Source organism: Hemiscyllium ocellatum, chromosome 24 (genome assembly GCF_020745735.1).
Source record: "Hemiscyllium ocellatum isolate sHemOce1 chromosome 24, sHemOce1.pat.X.cur, whole genome shotgun sequence".
NCBI classification, from domain to species: domain Eukaryota; kingdom Metazoa; phylum Chordata; class Chondrichthyes; order Orectolobiformes; family Hemiscylliidae; genus Hemiscyllium; species Hemiscyllium ocellatum.
The window spans coordinates 1,072,831-1,090,000 of NC_083424.1; the positions used below are offsets into that span (position 1 = coordinate 1,072,831).

Below are 17,170 nucleotides of genomic sequence, written 5' to 3' on the forward strand. Positions count from 1 at the left end.
AGATGTTACTCATGTCCCTCTACACATTAAGAGCACAGGGGTGGAATGAGTGGAGAATGTAAAACTCCTGGGAGTGATCATCCACAACAAGCTTTCTTGGACTCCTCATGTTAAAGCACTGGTTACAAATGTCCAATGACTAAATTTGGCATGACGACGAATACCCTTGCCAACTTTTATAGATGTCCCATTGAGAGCATTCTGTGTGGATGTATCATTACCTGGTATGGGACCTGTGTCATTCAAGATCAGAGACGGTTACAGAGAATGGTGAACTTGGCCCAGACAATCACAAAGGCCAACCTCCCAGCTACATAAGACATCTACCAGACCCGCTGTCAAGGAAAAGCCGCCAGCATTCACAAAGATCCATCCCACCCTGGCAATGTTTTGCTACAATCTTTACCATCGGGGAGAAGGTACAGAAGCCTGAACACAGGCACCAGCCGGTTTTGAAACAGTTTCTACCCTACTGTTGTTAGAATACTGAATGGACTCACAAACTCTTAACACTCACCTACACCTCTGTTTTTGTTTTTGCCGCTTATTTACTTTTCTGCCTGCATTGCCCGTAAGACAAAGCTTTTCACTGTGCTTCGGTACATGTGACAATAAATTCAATTCAATTCAATTATCAGCAGCTTCCCACGTTTTTCACATCCATCTCTTTCTCAGCTGAAATATCTAAATCCTAGAACATTAAGCTTCCAGCCTTGTCCCTCTCTCTACCAAGTCTTTGTAATAGCTGGAATATCATAGTTATACTCATTAATATAAACTCTAAATTCATCTGCATCAACTGTCATACTCCTCACATTAAAACAAATACAGGGAAGACTTCACCTAATAAAGGAGCCAGGCTCCAAAGCTTGAGATTTCAAATAGACCTGTTGGACTATAACCTGGTATTGTGTGACTTCTGACTTTGTCGACCCTCATCCAAAATGGGCATCTCCGCATCATGTTTTCTTTTGAAGAGAGAGGGTTGAGGATGGACCTGATAAAAGTATATAAGATGATGAGGGGCATGGATAGGGTAAGTGGAAAGCAGCTTTTCTCTTAGTTGATGGACCAATTAACAAGGAAGTGGAAGGTAAAAGGTAGATGGTTTAGATTTGAAGAAAAAAAGTTTCACCCAGAGGGCGAGGGAAATCTGGAATACACCGGCTAGGAGGGGAGTTGAGGAGTAAAACCTCACAACATTTGAAAAGCACTCGAATGACCAACTGAAATGTCACAACATTCAAGCCTGTGGACCAAGTGCGGGAAAGTGGGACTAGTGCAAATTTAGAGAAATTTTGGCAGTGCCATAATGTTTGCAATTTTCAGTCTGCTGGCACCTCACTTGAGTCCAGGGAAGACTGAAACATTATTACCTGTGCTCCTGCAATTTCTACCCTCACTTCTTTAAAAATTCTTGGATGCATCTCACTGGCACTGTTGCCTTGTCAGCCTTATATGCCAACAATCTATTCCTCTTCCTTATTAATTCTGTACACCTCCAGAGACAGTCTTTCCTCCTCTATCACCATGAACTGCGCAGCATCCTTCTCTTTTGCAAAGTTAGGTGCAAAGTATTCATTTAGTTCCTCAGCCATGCTCCCACCTCCACTTATGAATTATCACTTTGGACTCTAATTATTCCTATACCTCTTTTAACCAATCTCTTGCTGTTTATATGCTACAGAAGACTTTAAGAATTCCTTTTATGTTAGCTGCTAGTCTATTCTCATAGTTCCACTTTGCCTCTCTTAACTGCTTTATCATATCCCTTTTGATTTGATTTGATTTATTGTTGTCACATTTACCTATGTACAGTGAAAAGTTTTGTTTTTTTGTACAGTACAGGCTGATCAGACCATACAAAGATCATAGGGTGATCGAACAGAGAGAAAAATACAAAGTTACAGCTAGAAAGAAGTTGCACAAAAAGCAAGATCAACATTAGATTTGAAATTAGAGAGGTCCATTCAGAAGTCTAATAACAGCAGGGAAGAAGCTGTTCTTGTGCCTGTTAGTACTTAAGTTTAAGCTTTTGTATCTTCTGCTTGACAGAAGAGGTTGCAAGAGATTATAACCCAGGTGGAAGGGATCTTTGATGACATTGGCTGCCTGTCTGCAGAAACAAGAAGTGTAGATGGAGTAAATGAATGGAAGTTTGGCTTGCTGGCTGGGCTGTGTTCACAACTTTCTGTAGTTTCCTACGATCCTGGGCACGCCATGATGCATCCAGACAGAATGTTTTCTATAGTGCATCTGCAAACATTGGTGAGGGTCTTTATGGTCATGACAAAATTCCTTAGCCTCCTGGGGAAGAAAGGTATTGTTATCCCCTCTTGACCATCGCATTAACATGGAGGATCCAGGACAGATTGTTGGTAAACATCACTCCTAGGAACTTGACGCTCTCAACCATCTTCACCTTAGCTCCATTGATGTAGATATGGGTGTGTTCTCTTGAAGTCGATGATCAGTTCTTTAGTTTTGCTGTCATTGAGGGACATATTGCTATCTCATTTAGTATTGGTATTCCTGTTGAATCTCAATTTTATTTTTTGCCTTACAACCTGTTATAAGCAGAATTTTTCTTTTTAATGATGATCTTTAATTCTTTGGCCAATCACTTTAAATCTGCAACTTTGGGTTCTTAATCTTCTGTAAATACGAACAGTTTTTTGGATAATTGACTCAAATACCTGGATACCTCGTCAAATAATGTAATCACTAATCCCAAGGTTGTGCTTCTCCTCGATAGATGCTATCTGACTTGCTGAGTATTTGTAACATTCACTGTTTTCACTTAATCATTTGTGTATTTTATTTTATTAACTTTTTACTTGATTAATGGGTTGACACTTATTACAAATCTATTGTCTTTTATCAGTTGCAATGGTTGGAAAGATGCAACATATTCCAAAAATGTGAGCCAAGAACAATCACTGTTTTCATTTATTTGTGTACTATCATAGTGAGACTGCTAGTACATTTACATAGATCTGAACTTTTGCCTAACCCTAAGTGCATAGCTCAGATTGCAAAGATGCAGGTGAGGGATTTTTTTTTAAATTTCCAGCAGAAGCCCAGGCTTTTGAGATAGGTTGAGAAAATGAATTAAAGAGAGTAAATGTAGTATTTAAAGACATGAAAAATAAGCCATGAACTGCTCTATGAAATATATTTTCCTTTGTTTTTATTATTAAAACTTTATTTGAACATGAGAAAGAATTGGTACACAGAATTATCTTTCCTGAAAATATTTTTTAGCGATTAAGTTGGTAAAGAAACAAACCCTGTAGCTGAATGTTTTACAATCAATTTAATTCTCAGGTTAAATTTTCCCATTATAAATGTTTACAGAAACAATTTATTGACATTGTAACTATTGCATTAAAAGACATTACAGAAAATAACATTTAAGCACACAAATATAAGTCATTGAATTTTCTTAATGACATGAAGTCTTATTCATGAATTTCATTTTCCTACCTGAGTTAGTATTTGATGTAACATCAACAGAGAATGTCCATTCAGCATTCCATGCTCCAACATATTGGGCATTAGTATATTAGTTTCCTTCATGTCATTGGGCTCAGTAATGGTCTCTACAAAAATATTTAAATACCATATCCATTTAAAATGTGATATTTTGCTCATTAAATAATGCTTATTATATGGCTCCTGGTGCAATAATAGTCTTCCTACCTATGAGCTCTGGGTTCAAGTCCCACCTGATTAGAGGTTTGAAGTAGATCTCTAATCAGGCTGATTAGAAAATATCTATAATTCTTGTTAAGAAGTACATCAAAAACATGATCCTTTGGATAAGATGTTAGACCGAGCGCTGTCTGTTCTCAGGTGCTCGCAAACAAAACTTTTCACCATACTTAGGTACACGTGACAATAAATCAAATCAAATCAAAGCAAATTAATCAAATCAAATCAAAATCAGATTTAAAACAAAGTTCACTTAAAGAAAAATCCCAGACTGGTTGATAAATAATAACGCATCAACAAAGATTAAGTGCCTAATGTATATAAATCAGCACGATGTTAGATTCAATATTTTTGGAACTCGTTTCATTTAATTATTTTGTCCTAAGTAATGTTCACTGAGCAATGAGAGATTTTACAGCTATGAAGCCAATAGTTACATACTGTATTCCAGGGCTGAATTTCAAATAACGATAATATGTTTGCCAAATCTTTGTGTTTGAAATCCTGGTGATGTTTGACAGCTTGATTAAATTATGAGAGCTATATATTTTCATAAACATCCCTCGTGATTCAGTGAGTAGTACATTTGCCTTTGGGTTGTGGTTCGAGTCTCATTCCAGTGACTTTGGACACACAATCCAGACTTAGATTTTGCTGCAACACTGAGGTGGTGCTGCACTGTCAAAATGTGATTCTTTAGATAAGATGTTAGACCGAGCTCTGTCACCTCTCAGTAGATGCAAACAATTCAAAGCTACTATTTTAAGAATGAACAAGGAAGTTCTCCCATATCCTGGTCAACAATTTGCCATAACCTACATCACTGAAACACATCATTTGGTCATCATCTTATTGCTATCTGTGTGAAATTATCTACTGAGTTTCCTGCATTTAAAAAATGATCTCATGTCATCAGTAGTTAATTTCACTTTAGCACATCTTGATTCTGTAAAAGCAAAAGTTTATTCTCCTTTACTCCAAAGGAGTGTGTGAGATACAAATACAAGGATGCGAGTTCTCAGAGGCGATTCTTTGGAGGCCATGAAAAGGAACATCAAAAGTTTAAAAAGAGAGAGAGATATTACTACTTTCTACAGTTGAACATTCTGAATAGTAATGCTAATCTGTTCTTTGTTATTGCAACTATTTAACATGCAGCTAACACAGTCACACAGCTGAAATGCCTGTAATCCATGGTAGACTGAGGGTAGAGATAAATAAGGAGGTAATCATCCCCTCAGCCCAAATCCACCACCCAGTGAGTTCAGGATTGAGCTGCATCTTAATTCCATCCACTTGTTGTAGTCTTAAGCCCCTTTATACCATGGTCCAGCAAAAATCTATTGACTTAAAATAATTAATTACGCGAGTATCATTCGAGTCATTGATATAGTTTGCAAATAGTTGAGTCGTCATAACTGATCTCTGTTGCACTCCACTTGTTAATTTGCCAAACTTAATAATAAAAATAAAAAATCATTTAACATAAGAAAGAAATGCTAACTCTGGTTCTCTCCACAGACCTTGCCTGTCCTGCAGTGTATTTCCAGAATTTACTGCTTCTAATTCAGATTTTGAGCATCTGCATTAATTTGCTTTGTTTTGTTAATAAAATTTCAGCAATAGTTCTGCGATAATATATCCATGCTTCTGCTTTAGACCAGTATTAGTGCTCATAAGCCAAAGCAACAACTTTATAAGAATACCTACCTCTTCTATTCCTCAGAAAATAAAAAGCATCGTAATTCATAAACTCAGGTGGAACTTTCTCAAGAGAAACATGCAGCATCGTACGTTCTATTAACCGGGTTACAATTTTCTGAAATGAAGGAAAAGCATGGGTTTGTACATTAACGACACATTAAAGGACATTTGACTTTGGATTAATGTATGGCTAGATATGGTCCTGACCCACACTGATCAGGAATAGGAGAAAGTGAGGACTGCAGATGCTGGAGATCAGAGTCAAGGGTGTGTTGCTGGAAAAGCATAGCAGGTCAGGCAGCATCCAAGGAGCAGGAGATTCACTTTTCACGCATAAACCCTTCATGAGGAATGAGGCTTTTGGGCCGGGGGCTGAGAGATAAATGGGAGGGGGTGTGGCTGGGCAGGAAGGTAGCTGAGAATGCAATAGGTAGATGAAGGTGGGGCAGAAGGTGATATGTCGGAGGATGGTGGAGCAGATAAACGGGAAAGACAAGGGAAAGGTCAAGAGGGTGGTGCCAAGTTGGAGGCTTGGGACTGTGATTAGGTGGGGGAAGGGGACAAGAAGAAACTGGTGAAATCCACATTAATCCCATGTGGTTGCAGGGTCCCAAGGTGGAATATGAGGCATTCTTTCTCCAGGCATCGGGTGGTTAGGGTTTGGCAATAGAGGAGGCCCAGGAACTGCATGTCCTTGGTGGAGTGGGAGGGGGAGTTGAAGTGTTCAGCCATGGGACGATGGGGTTTGTTGATGTTCTCTGAAAAGATATGCAAGTTGGCATCCTGTCCCCCAATGTAGAGGAGACCACATCGGGTGAAACATATACAGTAGATGACCTTTGTGGAGGTACAGGTAAACTTCTGTCAGATGTGAAAGGATCCTTTGGGGCCTTGGACGGGGAAGAGGGAGAAGGTGTGAGCACAGTTTTTGCACTTCCTGCGGTGGCAGGGGAAGGTGCCGGGAGTGGGGTGAGGGCTGGAGGGGGTTGTGGATTTGACAATGGATTCAAAGAAGGAATGGTCTCTCTGGAACACTAGTAGAGGTGGGGTTGGAAATATATCCCTAATGGTGGGGTCTGTTTGTAGGTGGCGGAAATGGCAGAGGGTGATGCAACATATATGGAGATTGATGGGGTGAAGGTGAGGACCAGAGGGGTTCAGTCCTTGTTGTTTTGGGAAGGGTGGGGTTCAAGGGCAGAGGCATGGGAAGTGGAGGAGATGTGCTGGAGTGCATCATCGACCACATGGGAGGGGAAGTTTCGGTCTGTGAAGAAGGAGGCCATCTGGGATTTTCTACGGTGGAATTGGTCATCCTGGGAACAGATACAGCAGAGGTCGAGGAATTAGGAATAAGAGATGGCGTTTTTGCAGAAGGCAGGGTGGGAGAAGGTGTAGTCCGAGTCCAGCCACATCCCCTCCTATTTCTCTCTCAGATCATTGCCCACTAGCCTCATTCCTGATGAAGGGCTTATGCCCAAAATGTTGATTCTTCTGTTCCTTGGATGCTGCCTGACCTTTTCCAGCACCACACTCTCAACACTGTTCAGGAATAGCCATGATGCTAACTTCAGTCAGTACAGGGGAAGTGCAACATTTGGCCACAGTATTCCTAGCACAGGAACGTGGGAGACCACTCGTATTGGGAAAGAAAACTTCTGTTGCTTACTCTGTTCAATTGCAGTCTGAGCTGCACCACAGAAGATATGGATTAGAGATTTCAGTATCTGCATGAGTGACTGGCAAAAAAACTCAAACCCTGCCTTGATGCCCCCTTCATTATCTTAGAATCTGGTGGAAGCAGGTACGGCTGGAAATCAAACTTGCATTTTCCATCTGAGTTCGAACCTGAGTACAGTATAGTCATCCATCAATGTGAACTGTACTATACCAGAGACACCACCAATAAGCTGACGAGGAAATGGCCAAGCAGCCCAGCAAAGTCAAAGGCAACACAGCTGGTGATGGGGTCAATAAAATATGTAGCTGGAAAAACACAGCAGGTCAGACAGCATTGGAAGAGCAAGAAAGTCGACGTTTCAGGTCAAGACCCTTCATCATGACCCGAGACTTTGACTTCCTGCTTCTCTGATGCTGTCTGACCTGCTGTGATTTTCAAGCTACACATTTTTATCAACTCTGATTTCCAGCATCTGCAGTCCTTAATATCTCAAAGAGCTGGTGACGGGACAGAATACTCATACCCCTGGTTAGTTGAAAATAAAATTACCATAATAAAGAAATAATATTCTATTACGCTTTTCCAAATAGTTGGAGGTGCACAATATTCCTGTGGCAACAGGCAGAGATCACAGTTCAAATTCATAATCAATATTTTGAGTGAATGTAATAACACTGCAAGTATTCAACAGTCTAGTACAACATTTGAAATATGCAGAGATAGCAGGTCAATCCATCCCAAAACATCCTCAAATCACTGTGGAAAATCAACTCGCAAGGTCAACCAATCAGAGAAAAGTTGTCCCCATAAAGTGAGTGGATCTCCCATACTTTCTGTTGATAGGTTTTCTAGTCAAACTATCAGCAACAAAAATGGGACAGAGAAAAAAAAATACTGTGACTGGAGGAGTATCATTTAATGTATTGAGGACCAGGAATGGGCGAACTGAAGACCAAAATGTGGCAGCAGGAGGCCAAGGTCCAGGAGGGAGAGTGGAGATCTGCTTGGGAAGATAGAGGGAGACTGCAAGGGAACTGTGTGAAGGGAGACAGGGGAGCTACAAGAAGGAATGAGGTGGCTGGAGAAAGGCGAGAGGATGTAAAGGGAGTGAGCTGGGAAATAGCAGCACACTGCAAGAGAGAAAAAAGATAGAAGCTGCAAAAAAAAATCAAGGAACAGTTTTAAACCTGTTAACAAAGGAATACTCAGCTAATTAGGGGATAGGAAAACTTGAAATCATTAGTGGAATGAATTGTTTGTAAATGAATATGATATCTCTTGCTTAAAGTAGCACGTGTTCAGGAGCTATGGGGAACAGAGTGGATGCTATTATGATGAACATTGTTTCAAGTTTTAAATTTCAATGTGAAATTGAGATCTAGGATGCAGTAAAAGAGGGTAATAAGCCAGGTTAAAATGTTTCAGTTTTCTGATTATCCAATAGGAACACATAAGCTGTGAACTCTCCAATCTGTGAAATGTTTATTTAAGTTAATTGTGTTTTTCATGGAGAAAAATTCTTTTGAGCATATGAGTTCCAAAGAAGACTCAAACTACTAACTCTGTATATCACTCCACAGATGCTATCAGACTTGTTGAATTTCTCTTGAAACTTTCTGCTTTTAATTCAGATCTTCAACATCCGTAGTACTTTGTTTTTATTTTGCTAACTGATACCTGTTGTCTTGTGACAATTAAATCACTGTGATATTGAGGGCATTAAAGCTTTCACTGCACGTTGTGGTTTTAAGTTTCATGAGTTTGATAATATTCAGGGCATTTATGACTTTTTCTAGTTCAACTTCTGTGTGAGTGCAAATATTCTAGTATGTTACTATGTGACTTCATTATCTAATAAAGGAATTAGTGAGAATAAGTAGCTTTCAAAAATTAATGAGCAGACTTCAAGGGGATCCCATGAATAAATTTATTTCATGTTGAGTTGTTCTAATTGACTTTTTCAGTAGATAAAGACAAAGTCACAAAATGTGAACATTTTGTCTTGAATGCTAAATGGGGTTTTAAAATACCCATCACGTTTTGCTAATGGCTTCAATCCAGATTGCAGTGGCAAAGCTTCCAATGTTAAATTATATTGTCAACCAAAACAGCAATGTTGGTACCTACCGTCTGCACAAGATTTTGCTTAATATCTTCTCCTAAATCTTCAGGTAATCCAGTCTCTGGAACAATTGTTAAAGGACATATTAGCAGGTTCGAACATTTGTCATTCTTGTTATGGTCCCTCTACAAATATGTACATTCAACATGAAAGTTGTACGAGTACTAGTCTCCAAACTCTTGCTAACTTCAGAGAAATGTCACTCAAACAGCACTGTTTTAATTCTCCCTCATTTCTTTCAATTTTCAAAGTTAAAATCTCCAGAGAGATTAATAGCTTTTACAAAGAGATCAAAACTTCTAGTTGCTAGCTGACCAAATGACATGGCAAAATTTAATGCTTTAAAACCTTTGCTGTAACAAATGGCTATAAAAATAAGATTGACAAAACACTTAATCTAGGTTATTTATTTTTTAAACTATAGAAAGTAGAATTTCTCAAATCTCCTCATCACCCATCACACATTCCACAGAATTTGTAGCAAACAGTCCTCAATTGTTCCTAGCTTCCAATGGGTTCCTGCATCCCCATTTCACTGGACAGTAACTTCAAATGAACTTCTCCAGATGTTTTCCTCGGTTTTCAACAAGTTTTTAAATCCACCACCAGCAGTCAAGTCTGTTTTGCTGATTTTTCCTCCCGCTGCTTGTGCCAAATTTCCATCAGTGCATGGAAAATTATAGAGTGGCGTGTTTCCTGGACTGCAGACTCTCTTGTTGTACACACAAGAGTAACTCACAAAGTGAGGCAGCCTTGCAGCAATGTATTTGTCAGCAGCATCAGTTGAGTCTCCATTGAAAGACCATTTAGATCATTTATAAAGTTTCATTCTTTCCCTCTGACTGGGTTTATCAGGGATAAAATTATAGGTTATGCACAATATACAACTATAATCTTCTATACACAACTTACCAACTTTTTCTGTTTCACCTGCATTTGGCAAATCAGATTTTGTTCCATCAGTATCAGCATCTTCTTCATTTGCAGGCTCAACTACCTCATCAGGTTCTTTGTGAAGGAGAACATAAAGAGTTGTAATGTTGTAAAATAAATTAGACATAAAAAATTTATTGATGCTCTTTAAGTACACAGTGATGGATAGGTATTATGAGAGAAGTGATAGGAAATCAGAATGCTCCTCTCATATACTTAGTAGAAACTGGCTGCTTCTAAACATTTAAGAAGAGTGCACAGCTTTAAATGGTGAATATGATTTCTCTGTTGAAAATGTGAGGATAATCATTCAGTAATAAAGACAACTGTAATCACTGGACAATACTTTGCTGTGTTTTCACTACTTTTATAAGAAGGAGATCATTGGTAAAGTCTATTGTCTATGGGCCAGATACTCCAGGCTCAAATCCCACACCAGGACTTGTTAGCCACAGACGGACTTCAATGGTGGGAATAAAGGGCCGAGCAGTGGCAAATGGAATTTAATGTAGATTAATTATTATACAAATCGTGGAAGAATGGGATTGGGGGAGATTAGCAGTTTGGATTAGTAATCGGCTTGCTGAAAGAAAACAGAGCATGGTGGTTGATGGGAAATGTTCATCTTGGAGTCCAGTTACCGGTGTGTACTGTAAGGGTCGGTGTTGGGTCCACTGCTGTTCGTCATTTTTATAAACGAACTGGATGAGCGCATAGAAGGGTGGGTTAGTAAATTTGTAGACGACATTAAGGTCAGTGGAGTTGTGGGTAGTGACGAAGCATGTTGTAGGTTACAGAGAGACACAGATAAGCTGCAGAGCTGTGCTGAGAGGTGGCAAATGGAATTTAATGCAGACAAGTGTGAGGTGATTCACTTGGGTCAGAGTAACTGGAATGCAAAGTACTGGGCTAACGGTAAGATTCTTGGTGGTGTAGGTGAGCAGAGAGATCTTGGTGTCCAAGTACACAGATCCTTGAAAGTTGCCACCCAGGTTGACAGGGTTGTTAAGAAGGCATACAGTGTTTTAGCTTTTATTAATAGAGGGATCAAGTTCCGGAACCATGAGGTTATGCTACAGCTGTACAAAACTCTGGTGCAGCTGCACTTGGAGTATTGTGTACAGTTCTGGTCACCGCATTATAAGGAGGATGTAGAAGCTTTGGAAAGGGTGCAGAGGAGATTTACTAGGATGTTGCCGGGTATGGAGGGAAGGCTGAGGGACTTGAGGCTGTTTTCACTGGAGAGAAGAAGGCTGAGAGGTGACTTAATAGAGACATATAAGATGATCAGAGGGTTAGATAGGGTGGACAGGGAGAGCCTTTTTCCAAGTGAAGGCAAGTGCAAGGGGGCGTAGCTTTAAATTGAGGGGTGATAGATATAGGACAGATGTCAGAGGTAGTTTCTTTACTCAGAGAGTAGTAAGGGTATAGAATGCTTTGCCTGCAGCGGTAGCAGATTTGCCAACTTTAAGTACATTTAAGTCGTCATTGGACAAGTATATGGACGTACATGGAATAGCGGGAGGCACAACATCGAGTGCTGAAGGGCCTGTACTGCGCTGTAATGTTCTATGTTCTATAAATGTGAATGTTACCTTTTGGGAAGGCAAATCAGGGCAGGACTTGTACAGTTAATGATAGGGCTTGGGGAGTATTGCTGAACAAAGAGACCTATGGGTGCAGATTCATAGTTCCTTGAAAGTGGAGTTACAGGTAGACAGGGTGCTGAATAAAGCATTTAGCATGCTTGCCTTTATTGGTCAGTGTATTGAGTATAGGAGTTGGAATGTCATATTATTAAGGACATTGTTGTCACTTTTAGAATACTATGTACGATTCTGGTTGCCCTTCTACAGGAAACATTTTGTTAAATTTAAGAGAGTGCAGAAAGATTTACAGGAATGGTGCCAGGACTGGAGGGTTTTTTACAAACCCACCGACTCCCACAGCTACCTGGATTACACCTCTTCCCACCCTATCTCTTGCAAAAATGCCATCCCCTATTCCCAATTCCTCCGTCTCGCCGTATCTGCTCCCAGGAGGGCCAGTTCCACCACAGAACACACCAGATGGCCTCCTTCTTTAGAGACAGCAATTTCCCTTCCCACGTGGTTAAAGATGCCCTCCAACGCATCTCGTCCACATCCCGCACCTCCACCCTCAGACCCCACCCCTCCAACCGTAACAAGGACAGAACGCCCCTGGTGCTCACCTTCCATCCTACAAACCTTCGCATAAACCAAATCATCCGCTGACATTTCCACCACCTCCAAAAAGACCCCACCACCAGGGATATATTTCCCTCCCCACCCCTTTCCGCCTTCCGCAAAGACTGTTCCCTCCGTGACTGCCTCGTCAGGTCCACCCCCCCTACAACGCACCCTCCCATCCTGGCACCTTCCCCTGCCACCGCAGGAACTGTAAAACCTGTGCCCACACCTCCTCCCTCACCTCTATCCAAGGCCCTAAAGGAGCCTTCCACATCCATTAAAGTTTTACCTGCACATCCACTAATATCATTTATTGTATCCGTTGCTCCCGATGCGGTCTCCTCTACATTGGGGAGACTGGGTGCCTCCTAGCAGAGCGCTTTAGGGAACATCTCCGAGACACCCGCACCAATCAACCACACCGCCCCGTGGCCCAACATTTCAACTCCCCCTCCCACTCTGCCGAGGACATGGAGGTCCTGGGCTTCCTTCACCGCCGCTCCCTCACCACCAGACGCCTGGAGGAAGAACGCCTCATCTTCTACCTCGGAACACTTCAACCCCAGGGCATCAATGTGGACTTCAACAGCTTCCTCATTTCCCCTTCCCCCACCTCATCCTAGTTCCAAACTTCCAGCTCAGCACTGTCCCCATGACTTGTCCGGACTTGTCCGACCTGCCTAGTTCCTTTTCCACCTATCCACTCCACCCTCTCCTCCCTGACCTATCACCTTCGTCTCCTCCCCCACTCACCTATTGTACTCTATGCTACTCTCTCCCCACCCCCATCCTCCCCAAGCTTATCTCTCCACGCTTCAGGCTCACTGCCTTTATTCCTGATGAAGGGCTTTTGCCCAAAACGTCGATTTCGCTGCTTGTTGGACGCTGCCTGAACTGCTGTGCTCTTCCAGCACCACTGATCCAGAATCTGGTTTCCAGCATCTGCAGTCATTGTTTTTACCTGGCTTCAGTTATAGGGAGAGGCTGAATAGGCTAGGGCTTTTTTCCACTGAAGCACTGGAAGCTTAGAGGTGACCTTTACAGAGGTTTACAAAACCATGAAGGGTGCGGATAGGGTGAATAGACAAGTCTTTTTCCTTGGGTGTGAAAGTCCAAAGCTAGAGGATATAGATATAAGGTGAGAGGGGAAAGATTTAAAAAGGACCTCGGAGTAACTTTTTCATGCAAAGGGTGGTGCTTGCATGGAACAAGCAGCCAGAGGAAGTGGTGGAGACTGGAACAATTACATTTAAAAGGCATCTAGATAGGTGCTGTATATGAATAAAAAGGGTTTAGAGGGATATGGGCCAAATGTTGGCAAATGGGACAAGGTCTGATTAGGATGTCTAGTGGGCACAGAAGAGATGGATTGAAGGGTTTGTTTCCATGCTGTGTTAATCTGATTTTCCCAATATTCCCCAAAAGGGAAGAGAAAGTGTGGAACTTTTTTTGTTTAAAAATAGCCTCAGCTATACAGACAGTTAATATATGCAAGGAAATTCATAGTAAATTCTTAGCATCCTTCATGGAAAGAAACTGCCTTCTTTACCTGGTCTAGCATATGTGACTCCAGGCCCATAGCAATACCATTGACTCTTGACTGACCTCTGGGCATTTAGGGGTAAGCAACAAATGCTGGCTTAGCTATGATGCCCTCATCCCATGAATGAATTGGAAAAAATTCCTACCAAACCTCTTGTCGTAGGAGAGAGATCCAGACATTGCTGGAGCAATGCATAGAACAATTGGACATTCAGTACGAGTTATGCCACCTCAATAAAAATGCACTTGGACATAATGAGCTGATGAAGGAGAGGAAGCTTGGAATTAGTCAAGGACAGGTCATGTTCAATGAACATTTTTGGATTTTTTAAGGAGTTAAGAAAAGTCTGCAGATATTTATGCGGACTTCCAGAAGATACTTGACACATTTTTAAAGTAGTCACCACACATCAGGTTAACCCTAAACGCCACCACTCATCAGGTAAGGCGGCAAGGTTAAGACCTTACTAGTAACCTTGGCCAGTGCAGGGTGTGAATTTATACTGTTGGTATCACTTTGCATCATGAACCAGCTAACTGACCTAACCAACCCTCATTACTCAACATGAAAAAGTAAAACAGATTTGAATGTGGGTCGAAGTTTTAGTGTTGGAGTCCCTGTCCTAACCTCTCGCTTGTCTCTTTCTCCCGTATCTTTTCCATGGCATAGATGCATTAGGATTCATTGCACTTTCAAATGTGGAATGAATTGTAGAGTTAGGTTAGATTACTTACAGTGTGGAAACAGGCCCTTCGGCCCAACAAGTCCACACCGACCTGCCAAAGCACAACCCACCCAGACCCATTCCCCTACATTTCCTCCTCCCCTAACACTACGGGCAATTTAACATGGCCAATTCACCAAATCTGCACATTTGTGGACTGTGGGAGGAAACCGGAGCACCCGGAGGAAACCCAGGGGGTTGGGGGTCAGGAATTGGAATTATGATAAGGTTTTGGGGTTAGGGTTTTGAGGATTTCAGGTCAGGATTGGGTTACCAGATTCTGAGGGTTTGGGCCGGGTTATGGTTAAGATATCATGTTTAGTATTTTGGGAATTAGGCAAGTTGGGAATTAGTGTATGAGGCAAGATTTAGGGGATCAGAGGTGGGCATTTAGGCTGATTAGGGAGTCAGTTTGAGGGTTGGGCTGGGATTTGGGCATCTGGGCTGGATTAAAGTATTGGGGGTCAGAAATTAGGGGTTCAGTGTTAGGTATCAGGTTAAGAGTGTGTTGTGTTAGGGATTCTGGGTGTTGGGTTTTGAGCATCAGCCTTCAGGGGGCCAGGATTTAAGGGGCCAATGAGTAGAAGGGGATCAGGATGGTGGGGTTGGGTTTAGTTGGTCATTGTTGGGGGTCAGGGTTGAGGCCATCAACATTTTAAGGGGTCAAGGTTTAGTCAGTCAAGGATTGAGGGGGTCAGGGTTTAGGAGTCAGGTTGTAGGGATCTGTGCTGGTTTTAGGGGTTTAGGGTGTGAGATCATGCATTAGGGGATGAGGTTGTGGGCGGTCAGGGTTTCGTTGTCAGGGCACAGGGGTTCAGGTTGTTGGAGTCGGTTCAGGAGATCAGAGTTAAAGGATCCACAGTAGGGAACCAGGATTTAGTGGGTCAGTGATAAGGGGTTTTACGTTTGAAAAGAGGGTCATCACTCTTTAGGGGATCAAAATGTTAGGGGTCAAAATATTGTTGGGAGTAGGGTTTTGGAGGTCTGTGCTGTGTTGGGGGAATTGGGCTTTGGGGGGTCTATGCTTATTTTGGGGGGGTGGGGACAGGGTTTAGAGAGGCAGTGCTTACTCAGACGGCTCAGGGTTTGGGGTCTGTACCGGGTTGGGGCTCAGGGTTTGGGGTCTGTACTGGGTTGGGGTCAGGGTTTAGGGTCTGTACTGGGTTGAGGCTCAGGGTTTGGGGTCAGTACTGGGTTGGGCACAGGGTTTGGGGTCTGTACCGGGTTGGGGCTCAGGGTTTGGGGTCAGGGTTTAGGGTCTGTACTGGGTTGAGGCTCAGGGTTTGGGGTCTGTACTGGGTTGGGGGTCAGGGTTTGGGCTCAGGGTTTGGGGTCTGTACTGGGTTGGGGTCAGGGTTGAGGGTCTGTACTGTGTTGAGGCTCAGGGTTTGGGGTCTGTACTGGGTTGGGCACAGGGTTTGGGGTCTGTACCGGGTTGGGGTCAGGGTTTAGGGTTTGTACTGGGTTGGGGCTCAGGGTTTGGGGTCTGTACTGGGTTGGGGTCAGGGTTTAGGGTCTGTACTAGGTTGGGGCTCAGGGGTTGGGGTCAGGGTTTGGGGTCTGTACTGGGTTGGGGGTCAGGGTTTGGGGTCTGTACTGGGTTGGGCTCAGGGTTTAGGGTCTGTACTGGGTTGGGGCTCAGGGTTTGGGGTCTGTACTGGGTTGGGGTCTGTACTGGGTTGGGCACAAGGTTTGGGGTCTGTACTGGGTTGGGGGTCAGGGTTTGGGGTCTGTACTGGGTTGGGCTCAGGGTTTGGGGTCTGTACTGGGTTGGGGGTCAGGGTTTGGGGTCTGTACTGGGTTGGGGGTCAGGGTTTGGGGTCTGTACTGGGTTGGGGGTCAGGGTTTGGGGTCTGTACTGGGTTGGGCTCAGGGTTTGGGGTCTGTACTGGGTTGGGGATCAGGGTTTGGGGTCTGTACTGGGTTGGGGGTCAGGGTTTGGGGTCTGTACTGGGTTGGGGGTCAGGGTTTGGGGTCTATACTGGGTTGGGGGTCAGGGTTTAGGGTCTGTACTGGGTTGGGGGTCAGGGTTTGGGGTCTGTACTGGGTTGGGGTCAGGGTTTGGGGCCCCTGCTGTCCAGCTCCTGTCTCCTGTTCTCACCGATCTCCACCTCCAGCTCCTGTTCCTCCATGCGGCTCCCTTTGAAGAAGAGCAGAGCTGACGGGCTGTCCTCGCTGACAGTGTCGTTGATGAATTTGAGGATGACCAGCTCCTCCATGCCATCATTGCGGTTCACCAACTCCTCAAAACACTCAGGCTCCGTGATCCCGAATCCCTCATAAACACGGTCCCGGATCCACTGCAACCGCGGGTCATCGAAAGACATCATCGTGGCGGCTGCCGTGGGCGTGTGCCCCTACCGGGAACCGGGAACAGGAGCGCGTACGGACTGGGATTCGGTGTCGAGGACGCGCAAAGACCGGGAATCTGTCGCGGGAGCGCCCCCGAAGAGAGCGGAGGGAAGACAAGAGCTCGCGGCCGCCTCCTCTGGGATCCGCACCAACCGCCTCGGGGGCACGCGCGCGGCCGGGAGCCGTCTCC

At 43.3% G+C, this 17,170-nt stretch overlaps 1 protein-coding gene across 1 annotated transcript in view; it reads right to left on the reverse strand.

Annotated features, from left to right (window-relative positions):
- dnah10 (dynein axonemal heavy chain 10) overlaps positions 1 to 16,955 on the reverse strand; it is a 330,367-nt gene extending 313,412 nt beyond the window's left edge. The window contains exons 1-5 of the mRNA XM_060844124.1: positions 16,730 to 16,955; positions 10,131 to 10,226; positions 9,224 to 9,279; positions 5,425 to 5,533; positions 3,487 to 3,602 (exon numbers count right to left, since the gene is read on the reverse strand). Of these exons, the coding sequence (XP_060700107.1) occupies positions 3,487 to 3,602; positions 5,425 to 5,533; positions 9,224 to 9,279; positions 10,131 to 10,226; positions 16,730 to 16,955 (603 nt within the window). The remainder of the gene's footprint in view (positions 1 to 3,486; positions 3,603 to 5,424; positions 5,534 to 9,223; positions 9,280 to 10,130; positions 10,227 to 16,729) is intronic.
- Positions 16,956 to 17,170: the final 215 nt, after the last annotated feature.